At 44.8% G+C, this 20,160-nt stretch overlaps 1 protein-coding gene across 2 annotated transcripts; it reads left to right on the top strand.

Moving 5' to 3' along the window:
* The first annotated feature begins 10,102 nt into the window (after positions 1 to 10,102).
* NPM2 (nucleophosmin/nucleoplasmin 2) lies at positions 10,103 to 19,882 on the top strand. 2 transcript variants are annotated; one of them, XM_085636163.1, is made up of 9 exons: positions 10,103 to 10,190; positions 11,205 to 11,265; positions 11,566 to 11,702; positions 15,306 to 15,425; positions 16,676 to 16,769; positions 17,411 to 17,538; positions 18,459 to 18,493; positions 19,164 to 19,191; positions 19,763 to 19,882. In XM_085636163.1, the coding sequence occupies exons 2-9, from the start codon at positions 11,217 to 11,219 to the stop codon at positions 19,805 to 19,807; spliced, it is 636 nt and encodes a 211-aa protein (XP_085492289.1). In that variant the 5' UTR covers positions 10,103 to 10,190; positions 11,205 to 11,216; the 3' UTR covers positions 19,808 to 19,882. The 2 variants fall into 2 exon arrangements, with proteins under 2 accessions (XP_085492289.1, XP_085492288.1); XM_085636162.1 differs by having other exon boundaries at positions 17,411 to 17,550.
* Positions 19,883 to 20,160: the final 278 nt, after the last annotated feature.

The following is a 20,160-nucleotide window of genomic DNA, read 5'->3' as shown; positions in this document are numbered from 1 at the left end:
CAAATTAAGTTGTTTTTTTCACTTTTCTTACAGGTACAAACACCAATTAACCAATTCCTGTTCTGCTTTGCAGCTCCCCGTGACTTCTTTTAAGCCAGTGTTGTCATGGGTGCCCAGATCTTATCCCCTTTCACTCTGGCTCGGTGACCCTTGTTCTTATAGAGAGCCATTTCCAGAACATGTATATTTAATAAGTGATGAAGCCAGGCAGTATATACAGGTGGCTCCGAGTCTTTCCATGCTGCAGCGATCAGTAATCTTGCTACCGCTATTGTTACAAACATAAAGTCCCGATATGCTGATATCCAAATAGCATCAGTGACGAACTGATAACAATCGCACAATTGATTGATTCTTGCCAGAATTTCTCTATACCCTTTTTTTTTTTAACAGTTTTTATTAGAAACAAAAACAGCAATAAAGACATTACATAGACAGCTTAGGCAAAGATGTTCAAAAAATTACAGCGTTATCTTCCCCATCCTGTATGTGTCATCATCTCGTCAGCACCCTCCTCGAGCACCAAGAGTCTTTCCCTCCTCAGTTCCACTGTCAGAGAGACACATATCTCCCCCCTATACTTATTCCAGCACCCCCACTTGTGATCCCATTTATGTGGACATCCCCTTCCTTTATATACTGTTTTTTCGGCAATCATGGCATGGTCCATATCTTTTGCCCAATCTCTCAGCAATGGTATGGTATCTACGCCCCACTTCTGAGCAATGTTTTGTTTCGCTATACTCCACCCCATCGTGGCCCAAGACTGTTCGGCTTGCATGAGGTCCGTTGCCTCCCAGATATTGAGGAGACACAGTGTGGGAGTTGGGAGGATAGACTTATCACAAGTCCTAGTCAGTTGTCTGGTGACTTCCGTCCAGTACCGTTGTATGTGAGGGCAGCCCCATAGAATATGTAGGAATGTTCCCGTCTGGTTACAGTGTCGGAGGCAGAGTGCATCGGGTCGCCTACCCAATCGGTGCAGCAGTGTGACGTCAAAATATATTTGGTGAAGAATTTTAAGCTGCATCAGGTGAAGCGGCATCGGGATGGCTACTTCTCGGGGTGAGGACAATGCCGCTAGCCAGCCCTCATTGGCTAGTTCTCCCAATTCAACCTCCCAAGACGCCCTCAGCTTCAACATTGGATCAACTTGATTATTAATCAATTTCCTATATGTGAGAGAGATGGCCTTGCGGATCATAGGATCCAGCAAGAGCCTGTCCTCCAGGGGAGTGGAGTCCAGAAGGGGGGTATCCTTAGGGAGGGCGGAGTCAATGGCATGACTGATCTGAAGGTAAATGTAAATGTAGTGCATTTATATAGCGCTCCACACCCCCCCGAAAGGGTCTCTCAGGCGCTGTGCACATACCACTGTGGAACCCTTCCTGGCCTTTCCCTGTGAAGTGCCCACTCCTGGGCACTCCCAAGGTGAAGCCAGGCATCCTAGCGCTTTTGGGGCCGTTGTGGAGATTAAGCAAGCTATTGCCCAGAGTTGCAGAGTGGGACCCATGATTAGAATAGGCACCGAGGCGAGAATTATCGGGTCCGGGGAAATTGAGCTCAAGACCCGCCGAGGCGGGAATTGAACCCTGATCCGGGCCAGTCCTCTGCATCAGGGTCTGCCGCTCTAACCATTGAGCCACACTTCTCCACGTAGCAAAAGCTCTCTGATGGCACTAGCTGGTACTTCGTTTGGAGATCTGAGAACAATGACGTCTTGCCCTTGACCCACAGATCGCCCACCGTCAAGATCCCTATCATATCCCACTTCAGATGTCTAGAGTCTTGACATCCACTGGGCTCCCAACGGCCCCACTCCTGGACAATATCACCACCCTTCAAAAAGATTGATTCTATCAGCTTTAGATGACGGACAGGTCAAGCTATTGAAGCCTGGATTTGCATTGTAAATAGTCCGAATCTGCAAATATGCATCCCAGCTGGCGCAGCTCTTCTCATACAGTGGGGAAGGAGGGACCCATCACTTTTCTATAAAGTACAGGCACATAGAATAAAATGGAAGAGGTGAACTTCCAGAAGCTCATATTCAACTGTTAAGCACAAGAATGTTCATTTGAGCAAACAAATGTGGAATTAAATCACCCACCTTACAATTTACATTATTGGAAAGTGCCCCTTTTGTATGGTCACAACCACTTTTTCGTCCTAATGCTGATGGTTATGACTCTGATAGTGCACTGGAGTCTGCTGCCCAGACCCCAGTGCCTGTGCTCTATCCCACAACTGTTGTGTTCAACTTGGTACTCCCAAATTGGCAAAGACTTTACCCCTTTATAAGTTCCTAGTATATGGTGCCAGTAGTATCCAGGACATTAGTAGTAAAGGGGTTCCCAGGGCTGCAGCACAGTTTTGTGCCACCCTGGGAGACCCAAGCAAACTATTGACAGCAGGCCTACCATTACAGACTGCAGGAGCAGTGCTAACTGCTCAAACTCGACTGTGCCCTCACCATGAGAGATAAGAAAATATAAGTGCAAGCCTATATGTTGCCGTAGTGACGTTTCCCCATTGGAAACTACTTTAAGTGTTAGCGATCCATAGGAAAACAAGGGCTGACAACCGGCCACTCTCGAGATTGGCATCTCCATTATGTCACCACTAAAATATGTCATGTTTGTATCAAACAACATGCCTTCTAACTCCTGAAATGAATCTCAAACCCTGGGAGACATGGCATGCACCCAGTTGGAGACCATAGAAGTTGCCTACCTGGTTGCCCCAGCTTCACTGTGTTCTATATGTCCAGCCTGCACTTTCCCACACCTGGTGCCACCAAGACAAGATTCTGACCTCCTGCCAGGCAGAGTGATCACACCCAGGAGTCAGAAACATAGGCTTGGGCAGGAAGGAAGTCACACCTCCCTCCTCCCAAGCATGAGAGTGAAGTGGCACATCAAGGCAGTGAGCTTCAAAGGCTGCACTGCATCTGATATGCATGAGGGCTGACTCCCAGTGGAGGAAAGCAGCACTTCCCCTGACCCAGGCACAATTGCACCCGGACAGGCAGGAAATTACCTATGCAGGGAGGTGTATACCCCCAGATGGCTGGCCACACCTCTCGGGTGAGCAGCCTGGTGTGTACACCACAATTCGATTTCTGCCATCTTTAGGATGTCAGAATATAGGGTTCTGGGTAGAAAAGGTGACCTACACCCCCTGAATGTGTTCACCTCAAGTGCGGACTAGCTAAAGGGACTAGCTGTCCATTGGTTACTAGCTCCCACACCCCTAAATCTCCTAAATCTAGGATTTAAGGGACCCCCTGTCACCAGAATCTCAAATCTGAACAACTTGCACCACGTTAGCCAGAAGCACCCTCAGACTTCCCTAGACTAGTGGCACTAGTCCCCTGCAAAATACAGGAAACAAACCCTCACTGGATCCAAAGAATCGCTGGACATCAGACCCTGCGTGGTATCACCCAAATCCAGGTGGTCCAGTGCATTGTGGGAGTTGTAGTCCTACCTGTACAGAAGTTTCAGGCTGCTACCTCACTGCCCCGGACCCAGTGCAGTTCCAGTACCTTTTCGCTGTGCTTACTGCTGCCATGACTTGTTGGTCACCAATCCAGTAAATGACCCTCACACTCAACGCTGCATCTACAGGGAACACTGTGCAACCTTCAACCTACGTCAAACGCTGTGTATTTGTTGTGATTTTGCATTATGTTTCTTGCTGCACCATGTAAGCGGTAAAATCAGCACCAGCGCAGCTCCTGTTTAGCACCAAGGACAGCCAGGACAACTCTGCACCCAGACTCCACAGGCTAGGTAAAATTGAAATGACTATTGTGACCTGGTTGTGGGTCCCACATGACCTTAACCCTGTAAGGATTCCATGTAACTCAGCCTGCAACTATCCGATTGTCACTAGTGGTTTTTGCCATTCACTGCAATGTTTTAATATTGCATCAAAAATCTATCACTCTGGTTATATGCCTGCTATTCTGTTCATTTTTGTGTTCAAATTAAGATTAAAAATACACTCTATTTTTATAAATTAGTGTTGGATTTCTCTTGAGTCGTGTCAATTACTTATCGTCAATGTTGGTACTCTGAAATGCTTAGCACATGTTCCTCTAGTGAAGCCTGTCTGCTCTTTGCCACTCTACCTGGAGAGAGCTAAGGATTTATTAGTGTGAATACAAGGACCATCTTTAGGGTATTGTGATAATATTACATGGTAGGGCTACCCAGCCATACCACATAATATTCCACTTTCCTACAACATCACAAAGATAAGTAATGCAGAACACCACAATTGCATGCTCTTCAGCTTCTGTGTCCTATTATCTTGATATGTTCATCCATACCATAGTTGTAGCATCCAGATCCCAGCAGCTGAACAGAAAAAGAATCAACCTAAACTCCCTGTGACAAGACAAAGTTGTTTATTAACACACTATGAGTAAACTGGATAGCTGCAATAACCTGCTCAAGGGCCTTACGGTTTTATATCAAAGTATTGCATGCCGAAATATTGTCTCACATAAGTATTGTGACTTAAATATAATTTACAAAATGATTGCCCAATGGGTGCATATTTTATATTAACCCTAGTGGGGGGGGGGGTAAACTCTACTAACGAAACACTGCAGTTAAATGAGGAATTACCAGGTACATTAGACTCAGAATTAGGATTTCCTGGAATTCCTCATTTGCTAGAGGAATCCTGTTAAATCCGCCACCCTGTGATTTACTGGTAACCCGGTTTAGGGTCATGCCAGGCACTGTATTTGACATGGATAAAACTGGGGAAGCCTGAACTCCACCAAGTTGTCCAATTCTCAAGCCTGAGTAGCTTTCTGTCTGAGCTGACACAAGGTAGAGGTGGCCTCGCTTTGAGCCCAAATTGACCAGGGGTTACAAGTTCCCAAGCCTGGCGTTTATTGGATAACATTATGCATTCTGGGAGCTGCAATCTTGGTTCACTTCTCTTAAACACAGTCGCGGCCGCCACAATAAAGAGGTAGTGAGGCGGGTGGAGGGTGTGGGGTGGAGCACCGGTTAGGGGTTTATCATTAAAAAAAAATAATTTAAGTACGTGGATCTGCCTCCCGCGTTGCACTGGGCACCGTCCTTCCTGGTCCCAGCAAGCACTGGGACCACGTCACGGACTCCCTGTAATACCCACGCTGCTCTCACATGAGAGAAGCCCAGGATTGGTCTGAGCAGGCTGGAAAAATGCCCTGCTCAGACCAAGGAGTCTGTGGGGTTTCTTCAGCCCGGCTTCTTAATGTAGCTGGTCTGGAGAAAACCTAAGTGAGCATGTGTGTTTTGGTCGGCCAAAGATGGCCGGCCAACACACATATGCGCACCTAGGGAGCGGAGTGCACGTCGCACTCCTCCTCCCAATGCCCCATCGCTCACTTCGCAAGCTGGCTCAGAGCCGGCTCTGAACCAGGCAGTTGGGCGACGCTCCTCTGCCATTGCTGGGAAGCCGCCACTGCTTGAACAGATTGGGCTGAAGAGCCAGCCTACACAGGTGTGCAAGGGAAGGGAAAGCATAGAGCTGGCCACATTGTTTCATGGTATTATTTTACAGAACAAGGGAACCCAAAGGAATTAAGACAGGGACCTTGGGCAATTTCATGTTATAGAGAACAGTGGTCCCTATTCAGGAGGAATACAGTGTGATAGATAACCATACACTTAGAATAGAATGTATGTCTTTTGTCCAGCCGGACAAGAATTTATTTTCATAGTATTTTTCAAAAGTAGTATTAAATAAAACATTCAAATGACAAGTGGGCACAGCCGTGACCAACAGAACACAAGACAGAACAATGAACACAGAATTGGCCAAAGGGCAAGCCAAAATGGGTCTGTACAGTTGTTCTTAGTATAGACAGACACAAATTAATCATTTAACACCGTTGCACAATGTGTTATAGCTTGAGTCTAGTGCATAGGGTGTTTGGGTGTCAACGACGTTTCGATGCCACATTGAGTATAGGGCATCATCTTCAGGACAAACAAATAATGCACTGCTGTCTTGATAATATATCACACCTTTTTTACAATTCTTTACATACAAAAAAGGAGCAAGGGGAGAAAAAGGGGAATAAAAAATGGAAAGGAAGAATTTTAACCACATTTGACACAATACTAAGCATGTTTTCAGCATAACGTTTGTGACTTAGGTGCTTGGAGTTGCGTGAACAATGTGGATTGAATTTCATGCGGAGGTGGTGACATTTCTCTAGTTTATGCTGAGTGAGGATTGAAATTCGTGTCGCAGTGATGACGTTAAAAAGGAGTTGGTTGAATTGATGCTGATTTATGGTGCCTAGTACAGCTTCGTCATGAAATGGTGAATTATTGCAGTGATTCAACGGAGAAGAGACAAGTGAGTATGATATAAACCAGTCTGCATATTAAAGGAGGACATATCATACTCACTTGTCTCTTCTCCGTTGAATCACTGCAATAATTCACCATTTCATGACGAAGCTGTACTAGGCACCATAAATCAGCATCAATTCAACCAACTCCTTTTTAACGTCGTCACTGCGACACGAATTTCAATCCTCACTCAGCATAAACTAGAGTAATGTCACCACCTCTGCATGAAATTCAATCCACATTGTTCACGCAACTCCAAGCACCTAAGTCACAAACGTTATGCTGAAAACATGCTTAGTATTGTGTCAAATGTGGTTAAAATTCTTCCTTTCCATTTTTTATTCCCCTTTTTCTCCCCTTGCTCCTTTTTTGTATGTAAAGAATTGTAAAAAAGGTGTGATATATTATCAAGACAGCAGTGCATTATTTGTTTGTCCTGAAGATGATGCCCTATACTCAATGTGGCATCGAAACGTCGTTGACACCCAAACACCCTATGCACTAGACTCAAGCTATAACACATTGTGCAACGGTGTTAAATGATTAATTTGTGTCTGTCTATACTGAGAACAACTGTACAGACCCGTTTTGGCTTGCCCTTTGGCCAATTCTGTGTTCATTGTTCTGTCTTGTGTTCTGTTGGTCACGGCTGTGCCCACTTGTCATTTGAATGTTTTATTTGATACTACTTTTGAAAAATACTATGAAAATAAATTCTTGTCCGGCTGGACAAAAGACATACATTCTATTCTAAGTGTATGGTTATCTATCACATTGTTTCATGGGACACACATGAGTCTTCTGGTAACTGTATTTACTAAGTTGAGTCTTCCAGGCGCAAGAAACTATCACTTCTCAGACCAGGCCTGATATGCAGGGGCAAGATTATATAGTCTAAATCTGCTCAAGTGTTGCTTCAACCCAAAACTTGCATTGTTTGACCGCTGCAAATAAGAACCAACCACTTTTGCATCAATCAGAAAAACCAAGTAACGTTTTGTAGAGCTCTCAAGTTTGCCAGGTCTGTGCATCAGGAGCTATTCCAGTCCATGTTTTTGTTGCATTCCGACACATGTAATCCTCTTTACGCTGTAACAAACTCGGGATTAAAAGTACAAGAATGCAAAGGTAAACAAGCATTGGCATAGCCAATAGGTCTCGCCTTTGGGACCTTATAAGTGTTTAGCTATGCAACAGTTGCATAACTAAATACTTATAAGGTCCCAAAAGCGAGACCTATTGGCTATGCAAAGCGGCCGTGCGGCCGTGAAAGTAATCGCGATTGCGATCACGATCAAACATCAAAGCGGCCGTGCGGCCGCAAAAGTGAAAGTAATCACGGTAAAGCGCGGCGCGCGCACCCGCGCACATGCACTGTAGCTCTAGGCTGGCCTGGTAGCACTTTTTGGAGCCCTCTCAATAAGTCTCGCCAGACCAGAGCTTGCGCTGGGTCAGGCGAGACCTAAAAAAAACTGCAGGAGCTACTCATAAAAAGACCAAGGAAAATTGAGAGTTCTCCGTTTGTCCGTTGTGCACTAGTCAATCTGTGCAAATCTTGTTGCACCGGTTTTGAGACCCACATGCTAGATAAAGTACAGAGATTCAAGCATCCCTATTTCAAGAATAGGTTATTATTAATAACACAGTATGTCTCTGAAGGTTAACGCAAAGCTAACGCACACACGTAAAAATCTAAAAGCAAAATGATAAGTCCTAGAGTGCAAGATGCTGCTGTTGCCACACATGACAAGATGCCACTTACAACATAATTGTGTTGCAATTGCATTTATATAGGGTTTACTACCCCTGATGAGGAGTTGAAACGCTTTACGCCTGACAGCAATCTGCCCCGGAACCCAGCGTTGTGGTTAGTTCAGTGTTACTGGTTATTGTTGGATATTGGGCTTAGTCTTGTGTACTCAAGCAAACTATTCCATGTAATCACTCCAGTTCATTTGAGGTACAGAGAATAACCAGGAGCTATATGTGACCATCAGTGAGTGGTATGAGAGCTCATGCAGATGTTTGGTGGGATTAATAGATGAACTAGGCATGGTTAGGTATTTATAGGTTGGAGGGGTATAACTTTTAAGGAAGGTGAGGTTGTGATCCTTGACGTTAGATACCAGCAACTTGCAGAAAAACAATTAAAGAGATTAAGGCAAACATGATGGGAGAGAGGAGGCATGCTGAGAATAGAAGGACGAGGGACATTTGAAAGAAAAAATAAGAGGTGATCAGACGTTTTAAGTAAATGTTACTTTTTCATGTAGGTTTTTAAGAATATAGAACACCTGACACATTGTAGACCCCATTTGCTTTAAAAGCTTATGCGGGGTGATGATGACTCGAGAAACACTGAATCGTTATTTATAAGCCTGTTCTGTCTGCAGCTCTGCAGACAAAAAGTCTATAAAAACAAGGGCAAGCCATAACAACGGGGATGGATGTAAAGCTAATTACAGTAAAATGGCCCATAAGGTGAAATGATGAGAATAAGAGGGGGGAGGGGGGGGGGGAAGCAAGGAAGACTTCATGGATGGACATATAAAAAGAAGGAAAAAACTCTGCCAAGGAAGGATCAAAAAGGATGGACGCGAGGGTGCAAGGATTGATGGATGAAAAACAACATTTGCACGGGTGGGTGAAAGAAAGAATGGCTGGATGCATGAATGAAAGAGTGAATGGATGGACGATGGGTTGATAAAGGGAGTGAGAAAGGATGGCTAGATTAAAAAAATGAATTGGAGTATGTGTAACGGGAAGAATGAATAATTGAGAGTATAAGTGGAAGGATGGATGGGAGACGGTAATGATGAAATGGTGGGTGGATTCTATGATAAAGGACGGATGAATGGAATGGTGAAAATATGGACGAAAGAAATCATGAAAAGACGGATAGATGGATGTAAGGCTTTATGGATACTTCATCTAGGATGGGTAGGCCTCACTTGCATTGATCACCCAATTGCAATTCTAGCTACTCCCCTGTAGAGGACGTTTGAAACAGCACCCAAGCTGAAGATGCAAGTCGGTGGAAAGAAAACATTATTTGCATGTGAAGAATTTACTATACGAGGTATTTTTGATCAGCAGTGGAATCAAGCAGTCTGTCTGCTGCTAGGCTTCTGCTAGACCCTCACTCCAGCAAGGTCAGCTGATCAGCTCAGAGGTTGGAAGCGCAAAGTATGGCTGGAAAAAAAGGAGAAACGTCCTATGTGTTTTTTCAGGTGGGGTACAAGTAAAATAAAAAATAAATACCTTATATTTGCAGGTACATAAATAGCAAAATTCGAAATTGGGTTTATATTCTGGGCTGTCAGCAGAAAAACACACCCCTGTATTTACCATGGCAAAGAGAGCATTAGCACTACAAGTCCCAGAATGCAGGTGAGAGAACCATTCAGAGCTGCCTAAACGCCTTTCATTACAAGTAGGACAAGTTTAGGTCTCTGATTCGAGGTGGTTTCTTTCTGTGTCTTTGTTTAGGTAAAGCATCAGACGTTTTATTCTCTTAGACAGCACTGTTAGGGACGCGGTAGATATTTTGGGAATGCGGGCTGGCTCAGATCATGTTAGAAGCGGGCAGTGTCTTTTCTTTCCCACTTCAATGCACCACTGTCTTTTTAAATCGTGGGCCACGAAGCTTTCTAGAATCGGACCGAGGCCACTTTGGATCTGCGTCTGCTGCTCCGTGATTGGCTGATGATTCAGCAGGTGATTGGCGCGGGGCTGATGAGTCGCACCTGGCCCCTTTATAAGCTGCTAGCGAGGACATGACATTGATTTCTTTTTGGTGCAGATCTTTAACGGACTTCTCAGGTGAGTTGCAAGCTGGGGCCTTGTACGTACTTATGTGTTTGGCCCAAACCTTAGGCTGCGCGGCTGAGCTATGTTAACTTGCCGAACTGCTTTTATGTGCATTGAGACTTAAAGTGCGCAGCCCAGCTCCTAATCCTCGCTTTTCACGTTGTATGTCACGATTCGTGCATACCCGTGTGCGCCTTCCCAGTCTGATGTCGTAGCTTGATGTTGTATAGTAAGTAGTTAATGCGGTTCACCTGTCGGTCCAGTATGCTGGAGTTGGTCTTCTGAGTGTGTATCAGAGGCGCAACTAGAGCCAAATTTCGGGGGGCTGAATCTTTTAAGCTATAGGCAGAGTGGAGCTGCAGGGGCTCTTAGAAGGGGTGAAACACCAGCGAGGCCTCATTAATATGCAAATGGTCTTTTAAAGACTTGTGAAGTGCTCGGGTGCGGCTGTGTGTTCGCCGGGAAGCTGTCTCATCCCGGGCTGCCACACACGACGGGGGTGGGCTGAAGCACTGTGAGTCCAATGGGTCGAGTGACGCTAATGGAGCTTCGCCGAGCTTAGATTCTTTCACAAAAGTCAAAAATTTATAATGGTCTTCTAGCCAGCAGTTGGTCCGCCTTCGTGTTATAATATTTCAAATGAAGGTTGCGTTTTCCTGTAAGCGTAAATTTCGCGTTTGTAAGGAATGCTCGAGAAACCTATTTAACTGCGCTCAGGCTTCTGGGCCTTCGCGCTGCAATGGGGCTGGATCTGCTCCGGGCACGTGGGCCAACTTGAGGAACGTTCCTGCTAGCTGAAAGCACAGGGGTCTAGTAGCGCCTCAGCAGTTGGCTTCTTACAAACTGCGTAGTAACAGTCTCAATATTTGTAGGAGAGCCTTCTGTCCCGCACCCTAAAGGTTGGAAGTCTCTGTGCACTCTTAAATAAGCGAAGGTGGGAGTGGGCACTTGTGCTTCCTTGATTAGAAGCTTAAATTCTAACGAATGCAGTGTAACTATATCCGCAAACTTTTTTTTAATTTGTAGGAATCTTCAGACATGGCACTCAACGCAAGCAGGATGGACAAACCCGTGGCTCTGCTGTGGGGTGAGTCAATATTTTGTGGAGAAGTTTCTTTATTGGGCACATGTGCTGATCTCTTCCTTGATGACGGCATCACGGCGGGTAATTAACCTCAGGTGTTTACTGTCATATTACTCTTCTCAAATAACTTTTTTGTAGGGGGGGGCGGTTTCCCTAAAGTAAAATTGATCTACTGCTCTGAAGGGCAGCTCACCTGGCGGTGACAGGAGCCCGCCCATTAACATCTGTTCGAGCAAGGGGTGCTGAGGTGGGTGGTTTGTATACTTGCCTGGCTGCTCCTAAATAGCTCCTCCTTACTCGCAGGTTGCGAATTGACTGAGCAGAACAAAACCTCCTCGTTTAAAGTGGAGGTGGAGGAGTACGAGCAGCAACAGGCCCTGAAGGCGCGCCCAGGCTCCATCAGCACGGGCAAATACGACCATCGGCTGGTCCTTAACACGGTAAGCGCGTACTTAGAGCAGCGATTTTTCCCTACTCTAATATTGGCTGATTCCGTCTAGCCGTTCTGATCTTTCACACCAGATCTGATGTGCTTCTGTTTGACATTGCTTCCATTTCTAATCTTCACACTCCCTCTGACCATGTGTTCTTAGTTTAAGAATCGGATTTCAAAACTTGCTTTACCTATAGCAGTCACCCAGCTCGTTGATGCATCGCTAGATTTCAGAAGTATTCATTTTTTTCCCCCTACTTTATTTAAATAAACTGACCCTCTGCATTGGATTACTCGGCTGCTGAGGTCATCTTTGTAAACACAGAAACCTTACGCCTACCTCTTTATCTCCTTTAGCCATTTGTATGGGGTAAACAAATTGTAGGTGTTTCTGTCTTAAAAATCAAATATTTAGATCCATAAAGTGTGTAGAAAAGTTGATCTAGCGGAGGGTAGATCAACAGATTCGTGAGGAGAAACTCATTTTGGCCTCTAAGGTATTCCATAGTTTGGGCCCTAGAATGGTGGAATCTACAACTTGATGGCTCGACAGAGTGCTCTGAACACTTGAGCAGGCCCTAATCACCATTGTTTAGGGAGAAATGTTCTAATGCACTGTTGATCTTGCCCTGGGGTATTGTTGGTGTAGAATATGCTGTCTGACACAAGTAGCCCAGGGTCCTAATGTCTCTTGAAAGTATGCAAGATTTCCCGATTTACCATATTTCAAGCTATCAGTTAGAAGTGTTCTGGGCCTACAGTTGCTGATTTCCGTTAGAGTATTCCTAATTGGAGTGGACCTAATCTGGTTTAGTTACTTGTGGGTGATCATTTTTTGGACGCGGTATTTTGACGTAGACTGGTTGAGACAAGGGCTCGCATTCATCTGAACTAATAGATAAATCAGAGCTTGCTTTTTTTTGTCCCAGGTGATTTCCCGCATATATTTGATTCATGATGGCTTAAGGTAGAAACTACCCCTCAATGGGTCTGGAATCACTCAGATGCCCTGCGGGCAGGACTTTAAGTGGGCCGGGTCTGAGCAGTTTTTTAAGAGGGCCTCAAACGGGTCTCTATCGGGCTCTGTTTTGTTCCCTGGCACAGGCGTCTGTTTTTCCCCCAGACTGCAGTGACAGCAGGTATATTGATGTGCGCGTGGTGAGCGTTGCAGAGGAAGGTAAATTCTTAAGTCATGTTCTCTCTGGATTGCCCTTCGTTTTTTGAAACTCGGGAGCCACAATATTGTCGTGGTGTCACCCGGGCTTTAAGTTTTTATTATATACTAGCCATTATTACTACTCATTTATCGTATGCAACTAGCAACCATTGACGAAGCCAATAATCCTGACTTCTTGTAGATATATTGCGTGTTGTATCGTATTTCTGGGCACAATGACAGGAATAGCATAATACTAGTCGGGAGGCACACTGGGCTAAGCAGATTTTTAGCTTGTGTTAAGCCACGCCCTTAATTACATTGACCACTCCCTTTTGAGACCCCAGTTTTTTCATCCCACTTAAACCCTGCCTGAGGGTAGCCTGAGATCCCAGTCTAATCCTGATTGGGCGGTTCTACCTGTTTCTTCCATGTCCCCATGATACCACCTTTTCACAAAGTGGCCTCTGTTTTGAGAGGTCCAGAATGGCCAGTGCACGATTAGGGGTGGGGGAATCTAGCATGGCAGCTACAGAGGTTCCATGAAACTGGTGGTTAGCTGAAGAATGGGTGACCGGAGTTGTCCCCAGTTGCTTATTTATGGATTCTTGTAGGGTCAGGATGCTAATTTGTATTTTATGCATTGTGTAAAGTCCTACCTGCATTGCCTATTAAAACATGGCACTGCTTGGTTGATGTATGCACTATATGAAACATTGCCAATTTTTTTTTTTTTTTAGTTGGCACCCATTTAGGCACTTATCAAGTTTCAGCCATGTGGGCCACCTTCCATAAATACTTTTTTTAAATATCACATTCTTGCCTCAACTCAGATTTTTACCTTGGGATATGTAACTTGGGGCCTTTAGAAGATCTTCTTTTAGACTGTTAACGGTTGAAAATGCTAAATGTAATGGGGCACCTTGGAGTGATCCTATAGCTATAGAGCTCACTTAGCACCCAGACCACACTAAAGGAGCATTACAGGCAGGAGGACCAAACTAGCCCCAAATCTGTCCAAGAATGAAGGTGCTTAAACAGGAAAGATTTGGAAAGATGTTGTTTAATCCAACAAACTGCACAGCTTTTTGTTCTGGAGGCCTTAATCGCATGTGATCGAAGCGTCTGGGCCGCTTATTATGTTGTGATTAAATAACTGCTTTCAGCACTCCCTGTTAGTCCTTATATTTTGGATTATGAACTGATGTTGGAGTGAACAATTTCAGATTATGGAACCACCTGAGCACCTTATTTGGAGGCCAGGACTACCTATTTTGTGGCTGCAGCAGCCACAACGTCTCACTTTTACCTAAACACCTAACCATTCACTCCTGATTTATTTTCTTCTGCTATTCAGAAATGTTATTCTAGTTCCTTGCCTTATCCATTTCACGACTAAAACTACAGTGAACTAGTAACTTTCCAGCAGTCTGTTCTCTTCCCACTCTAACCTGAGTTCTTCCAATTTAACATGTATTAACTATCTTAACACTATGTAATACTTTAATTGACCTTCAGCACTGGCTCACTCTTCCCAGCACTTCTTTGACTAGTTCATTTTTTTTTTTTTTTTTTTAGGTCTTTGACTGCATTTATTCAGACCTTTTGTTACCTTACAGGAGCTTTGCGGCTGCCCATTGGTTGGCTTCGTTGTCCCTTATTTTCTTGCTTGTCTGCTTCTGTAGGCTTTTTCCTTTGTCCCTCCCAGCACATGGACTCATTACTTGTATCCTTCCACTGCTTGGTATTCAAGCACTATTTTTGGAGTAAACTTTTACGTAGGTGTTTTTCCTCTGGATACTTCAGTCCTGCAATTGTCCATGTACTTTCGCACGCCTCCTGTTCAGTTACTGCTCTCCATGTGCTTGCACTAGGCCTCCTCACCTGTCCTCTGCCCAGACTTCCCTCCCATGTTCCCCAACGAGCACAAGACTACAACTGACTTATCCAGCACTCTGTTCTAAAATGTATTTAGTGTTGGCTGTGCTGCAGCACAACATGACTACAAAACATTGCCAAAGCAAAACCTAACACTCAAAGGCAAGAACTATTTGCTGTGCATATGCTTGTTTTTCTTTCTTAATTGCCCCAAGGTCCCTGATATCCTACTTGTTTTCCCCACCAGGTGCTATGGCTTCAACCTGATCTTCTTTATTTACACTTCTAACCTTTTTTTGATTTTGTCCAGCAGAATGCATGACCTATGTAAACTGGCTGTACCCGTTACATGACCTAGTGCTACTCGTTCCTTGCAGAGCCACTTGTGGGTCTTTAGTTGTGCACACCTGCCATTCAAAGCCTGCCTGAGTCACAGGAGGGGTAGTCTATGAATATGGGTTTGGTGATTAAGCTGTGCGCTCCAGTATGCAGACCTGTTTCGGCTGCTGATGTATTCAGTCTTGGTTGAATTAGGTTTTTAACGGAGTGGCTTGTTGACTATTGTCTCTGCTTCAGGTGTGTATGGGAGAAAAGGCCAAGGATGAGTTCCACATCATTGAGATTCTGCCAAAAGAGGACGAACCAGGTGCAAAGCCTGTGCCTATTGCTTCTTTAAAGCCATCAATCCTCCCTATGGTAAGCTTTATATTTTTGTGCCTCTGCGTTACCTGGCTGGTGCTTGGGCTTTGTGATGAACCTTGCATTTCAAAGCAGCTTTCCCCAATAGGCCTGTCACATTTTGATTCATTACTTGTTTGGGCACTTGCAAAATACTTGCAGTAAAAGCTATATGGGTTCAGGAAGAAAATATAAATTGAAGGCCTGAGTGGTAGGTAGAAACATGGGCAACGTGGCCCTTCTTACTGGCTCAGGGCACTGCCTATGGTTGCTTTCAAAGGTCCACTAGCTTCTTTTCCTAGGCTGTATAGCAGTAGTTATTGACAAAGCTTACTCTGGGTATCCCTTTCTGGGACTTGTCAGGCATTTCTTAGACTAACGTGACATGAAAAAGTGCCCAGCACGTGAATCAGATTAATGAATTGATCTGCTGTTGGTGGACAAGCAAATTCCCTATTAATGCCCAGTTTGCAGGGAGATGTTTAGCATGGATCTGCTCATAATTCACCCATGTCTTTTGAGTAACTACCAACAGCTTTAATTGAGTGTGGGTTCTAGGATTTCTTCATTCAGTGTGGGTGTGCTGTGTTCTGGTTCCACATCTGTGGTGGAGTGAAGTTCAAAGAGCAGCTCGTCGTCCTACCTGACTGTATATAGTCTGTCACATCTATTCCTGGCAATAACATGGGGTGGTGTTGGAGCCTCTTGGTAGGTGGCCTTGGGATGAATTGGAAGGCTTTCTTGTGACTCGGTGTGTTAGGTTTTTTCAGCAGGCATGATGGCCAAGGCCGATTGCTAGCTGAACCAAGGTGGGCAAAGGGTGAGGACAGTCTGCGTGCAGATCTTTCTTCAGAAAGTACATACAATGTAAACAAGGGAGGGTGGGGGAGGCTGGTGGCAGTGTCTTCCAGGTACTGGAATGAGTCATGGATTGAGCTTTCTGGGATAGCTGGAAAGTGGTCCAGCTGCAAACCATGCAGAAACTTCCCCGTAGATCTGTTGTCACCCAAGATTGTGCTACTGATTATTGAAGCCTCTCTGGCATGCCATGAGGGTAACACTTTAGCTGTTTAATGAGGAATCCTTGCGTTGTAAACATTTGTGGCTATATCTTGATTCGCATATGTTGGACGTATAGGTTGGTGCTCTCGCTTCATGCATGTGACTGTTCAAGCTTGCAAGGCCTGAGTGTTAAACTGGAAAAGTTACCCTTAAAGCAAGTTGGGTTTCTTGATTACCAATGGTGTCTGACCTTTATTTCTCAACAGGCCACTTTGGTGGGCATGGAGCTGACTCCCCCTGTCACATTCCAGCTGAAGTCTGGGTCTGGCCCAGTGTACATTTCTGGCCAGCACATAGCATGTAAGTTACACTCTGGTTCTGTAGTCCATCCTCTCTGACAAAGGGCCCTTAAAACAACCCTTGCAGGATCCCAATCTTACTTTTATAAAATTTCTCATGTCTCCTACTTGGTACATGCAAGGTCTTCGATGTAGCTTTATGTACTGGACCCCTAGTCTCATTCCACTTACCCAACAGATTTCCTTCCTCTGAATTTTCACTGCAGGAGTCACTCCTCATCCAGTCAGATACAAATTATTTTTGCATTTTACCCCTCTTAAATTGTATTGATTTTAAAGGTTTTTGCCATATTGTGTGAACTTTATCAACTTCTTTCCAGATCTACAGTATTTGGCTTCTAGATTTACCTGCTAGAACAACCTTCACCATAGTACTTTATAGTAACTGCAATCCATTCAGAGGTTGCTGTTTGTACAGTTCCTCCCGGCTTCTTATGCAATTCGGTTTTATTTTGTTCTTTTGAGGGGAGGTAGTCTGCTGGAGGCAGGGTGGTGTCTTGGTGCCTGATATCCTTGAAATGGGTAAATATTTGAGTGATCTGCAAGATTTCACAAGCCGACTGGGTCAGGAGCCCTACATTTGATCTGTTCCTTTTACATTTCAACCTCTTCCTGATTGCCTTGTACATCTCCCTCACTTAGTGGAAGCCGAATGTTGGGCAGAGGAAGAGGAGGCTGAAGAAGAGGCTGAAGAGGAGGAAGAGGAAGAAGTTTCTCCTGTTAAGCCCAACAAGAGGCAAGCCACACAAAAGAAAACCGGCCCAGCCAAGGTAGGACAATTGGTGAGCAAAAGGTCAGAACTTGGATGCGTTGACTTTGGGTTTTTAATCCTTTTCATGTCAGATGCAAAGCTGCCGCCTCAATCTTATCAGTACTTGTGTATCGTACACTTTTGTATGGGCCACAGATGTGGCCTACAGATTTGTCACCACTGCAGCATTGGAGTACTCGACTTATCCACTCTGCTTCCATATGTTGGGACGATTGGTGGCTTTGCTTGTGTTTAGTCTCGCTGTAGTCTGCCTCTGTAGATTGCCTGCCAGGTTAAGGAACCATAGGGGCTATAAACGTTATTTTCTGTTGCAATGGGAGCGGAGCTAGTGACTTGGGGTTCCTTTTTATTTAACTTTTTCCAGAGCTGTTGGTAGGCATGCATAGTGCAGATGTGTTGCATTCTAAAGCTTAGTAACTTGCACCACAAGTTGATGCCTGCCTTTTTGCCCGAATTACTCAGCAAGCAGTTGCCTAGATACTGTTTGCATGTCATTTGAATTTTGAGCAATTTTACTTTAGTCTCTTGATTCTGCATGGGGGGTGAATTTTGGAGAGGCATGTATTTATGGTCTGGTGCAAATGGGACCAAGAAAACCGAACTGCACCTTCCCAAGGTCATGTCTGGCCAAGTGTGCTTGAGTCATTTCTGTTGGAGATTGAATCTAAAGGGAGATGCCCATGTCGGTGAGCAGTGTGTATGGCGTTTTGGCACATGAATGAGCTGTGCTTTGCTTTTATTGAATACAATTGGGTGCATTCTGGTGCACCAAGATCATGCTGCAGACAGCGCTTCAGATCGTTTAACAGAGGCCTCACTTGGGTATTCAGCGCTAACAAAACATTAGCAGCCAGTGGTGTTAACATACTTCACCCCAACTGAAACTGTTCACCAACCTGTTCTACTTTCTTTTCATAGAAAAAGAAAATGGATGAAGAGGACGAGGAAGAAGAGTGAGTATGACCAGATGCAGTGTCTGGCTACATTTACCTCCTGTTAGCCAGTAAAACATTGCAGATTGGCCATGAGTGGGGCTCACTCAGCCACTCTAGGATTGATGGGTGGAGCTGCTGCTCATTTGCAGCAGTCAGAGCAGTAAATGGTTATCATCCTACACGTGACCTTTACACTGGTTAAATTATCCTGTCTGCTTTAGGAAGCACTTTGTTGATGCAGGTGTTTGCTGTCTACTGCCCTGCTTCAGTACTCATTAAGCCTCACCCATGCATCTCAATATGTAACAATGTGGGTACCTGAAGGTAATGCTAATCTAAGTTGCCACGTTGCTCTTTAAAACCCATTTGACGAGGCCAATGGGGTACAATTGTGGCGTAGGCACATAGTTCATTCTAGCTAACCAATGTTCCTATATCCTTGAATGTGCTTGGGAAGTCTCTTACTTAAAATTGTTTGATCAATGGGTTTGCCTTTTAGAGAAACGTCTTGCCACTTTATCAGCCCTTGGGGGGGCTCTTCACATGTATTTGTCAGGGAGCGCTGTTTGAGATTAGTCCTGCCCCTGAAGGCCTGCGGAGCAGATTCTGCATTTGTTTGGTTCCTCGCACTGCATGGTAAAATGGCAACCGACTGTCACACTGATCTTTGTTTCCATTTCTCTTCTAGAATGGAGTCGGAGGAAGACACCAAAAAGGTACAGTGTCCAAGGATGGCCAATCAGGCCTGATGCTTCCCTTTGGCAGGAGCATGACTAGTGTCGAATCTTTTGTCCTCTGATCTCCTTTGGGAGGAGCGCCTCCTGTTTTTGCAGCCCATGTAGTGTCCTTGGTGGCTAAAACACTTCTACTCTTCCCCTTATCACCAGTTTCCCATTCACTTAGTGAGTCTGCTTCCCACCGCTTAGACTGATCTTAACCATGTGTATTGTACCTGGTGTGACCATAGCTCAGAGGTGCTGTAAGGGGCAGCGCTGTGACTTGGACTTTTTCCAGTAGCGAGGGAGATTCTAAACTGTTGAGTGCCTTGAATAGGGGACTTTAACTGACCAACGGTGTTTGGGTCCAGGACTGGTATGGGTAACTTGCTGGGCTGCAGACTACATGATCCACTATTGGTAACATCATTTTTTATTGTTTGCAAAAGCAGTATCAAAGTGGCTGCGTCCTTGTGGGAACAAAGGAGATGGGCTCGTAGGCCTTGCTCACATGTTCAGGCATGGTTTTGGAAAATACTGCATGCTCAGTAATGACTTTGTTTTCTTTTAGGGAAAACCAGCTGCCAAAGGAAGGAAGCCTGCGGCGAAGAAGTAGAAGCTATAGTGCATGATTTTGCTTTTTGTTTCTAAATGGATAAAAAAAAAATAAACACCCTTTTTGAAAAAATAAGCCTGCTGCCTTTTGACTAAATCTGTTATGGGGAGGACAGGCTTGAGACTAGCATACTTCTCCATGGTGCCGTGTGTGTGTGTGGGGGGGTTTACCGAGCTACCTATGGAAATGGGGTCGAGTCCTGTCATCTTTTGATTCTGAGCAAGCCATATAATGTCCCAGTGACTTTAACATGAATACCTAAGTGTAATTAACTTCAGCAGTTGCAAATTTTTCACTTAAACTGCTCATGTAAAGCACGCCGCTCAATACACTGGAGCATAGTTCTCACTAAA

Source organism: Triturus cristatus, chromosome 11 (genome assembly GCF_964204655.1).
Source record: "Triturus cristatus chromosome 11, aTriCri1.1, whole genome shotgun sequence".
NCBI classification, from domain to species: Eukaryota; Metazoa; Chordata; class Amphibia; order Caudata; family Salamandridae; genus Triturus; species Triturus cristatus.
This window is presented reverse-complemented; position numbering and strand designations above follow the sequence as displayed.

Coding starts and splice junctions, on each gene's coding strand:
- NPM2 (XM_085636162.1), top strand. CDS start 11,217: ATGGCACTCAACGCAAGCAGGATGGACAAACCCGTGGCTCTGCTGTGG. Junction 11,266..11,565: donor ACCCGTGGCTCTGCTGTGGG/GTGAGTCAATAT, acceptor CCTTACTCGCAG/GTTGCGAATTGACTGAGCAG. Junction 16,770..17,410: donor TTCTGGCCAGCACATAGCAT/GTAAGTTACACT, acceptor TCCCTCACTTAG/TGGAAGCCGAATGTTGGGCA.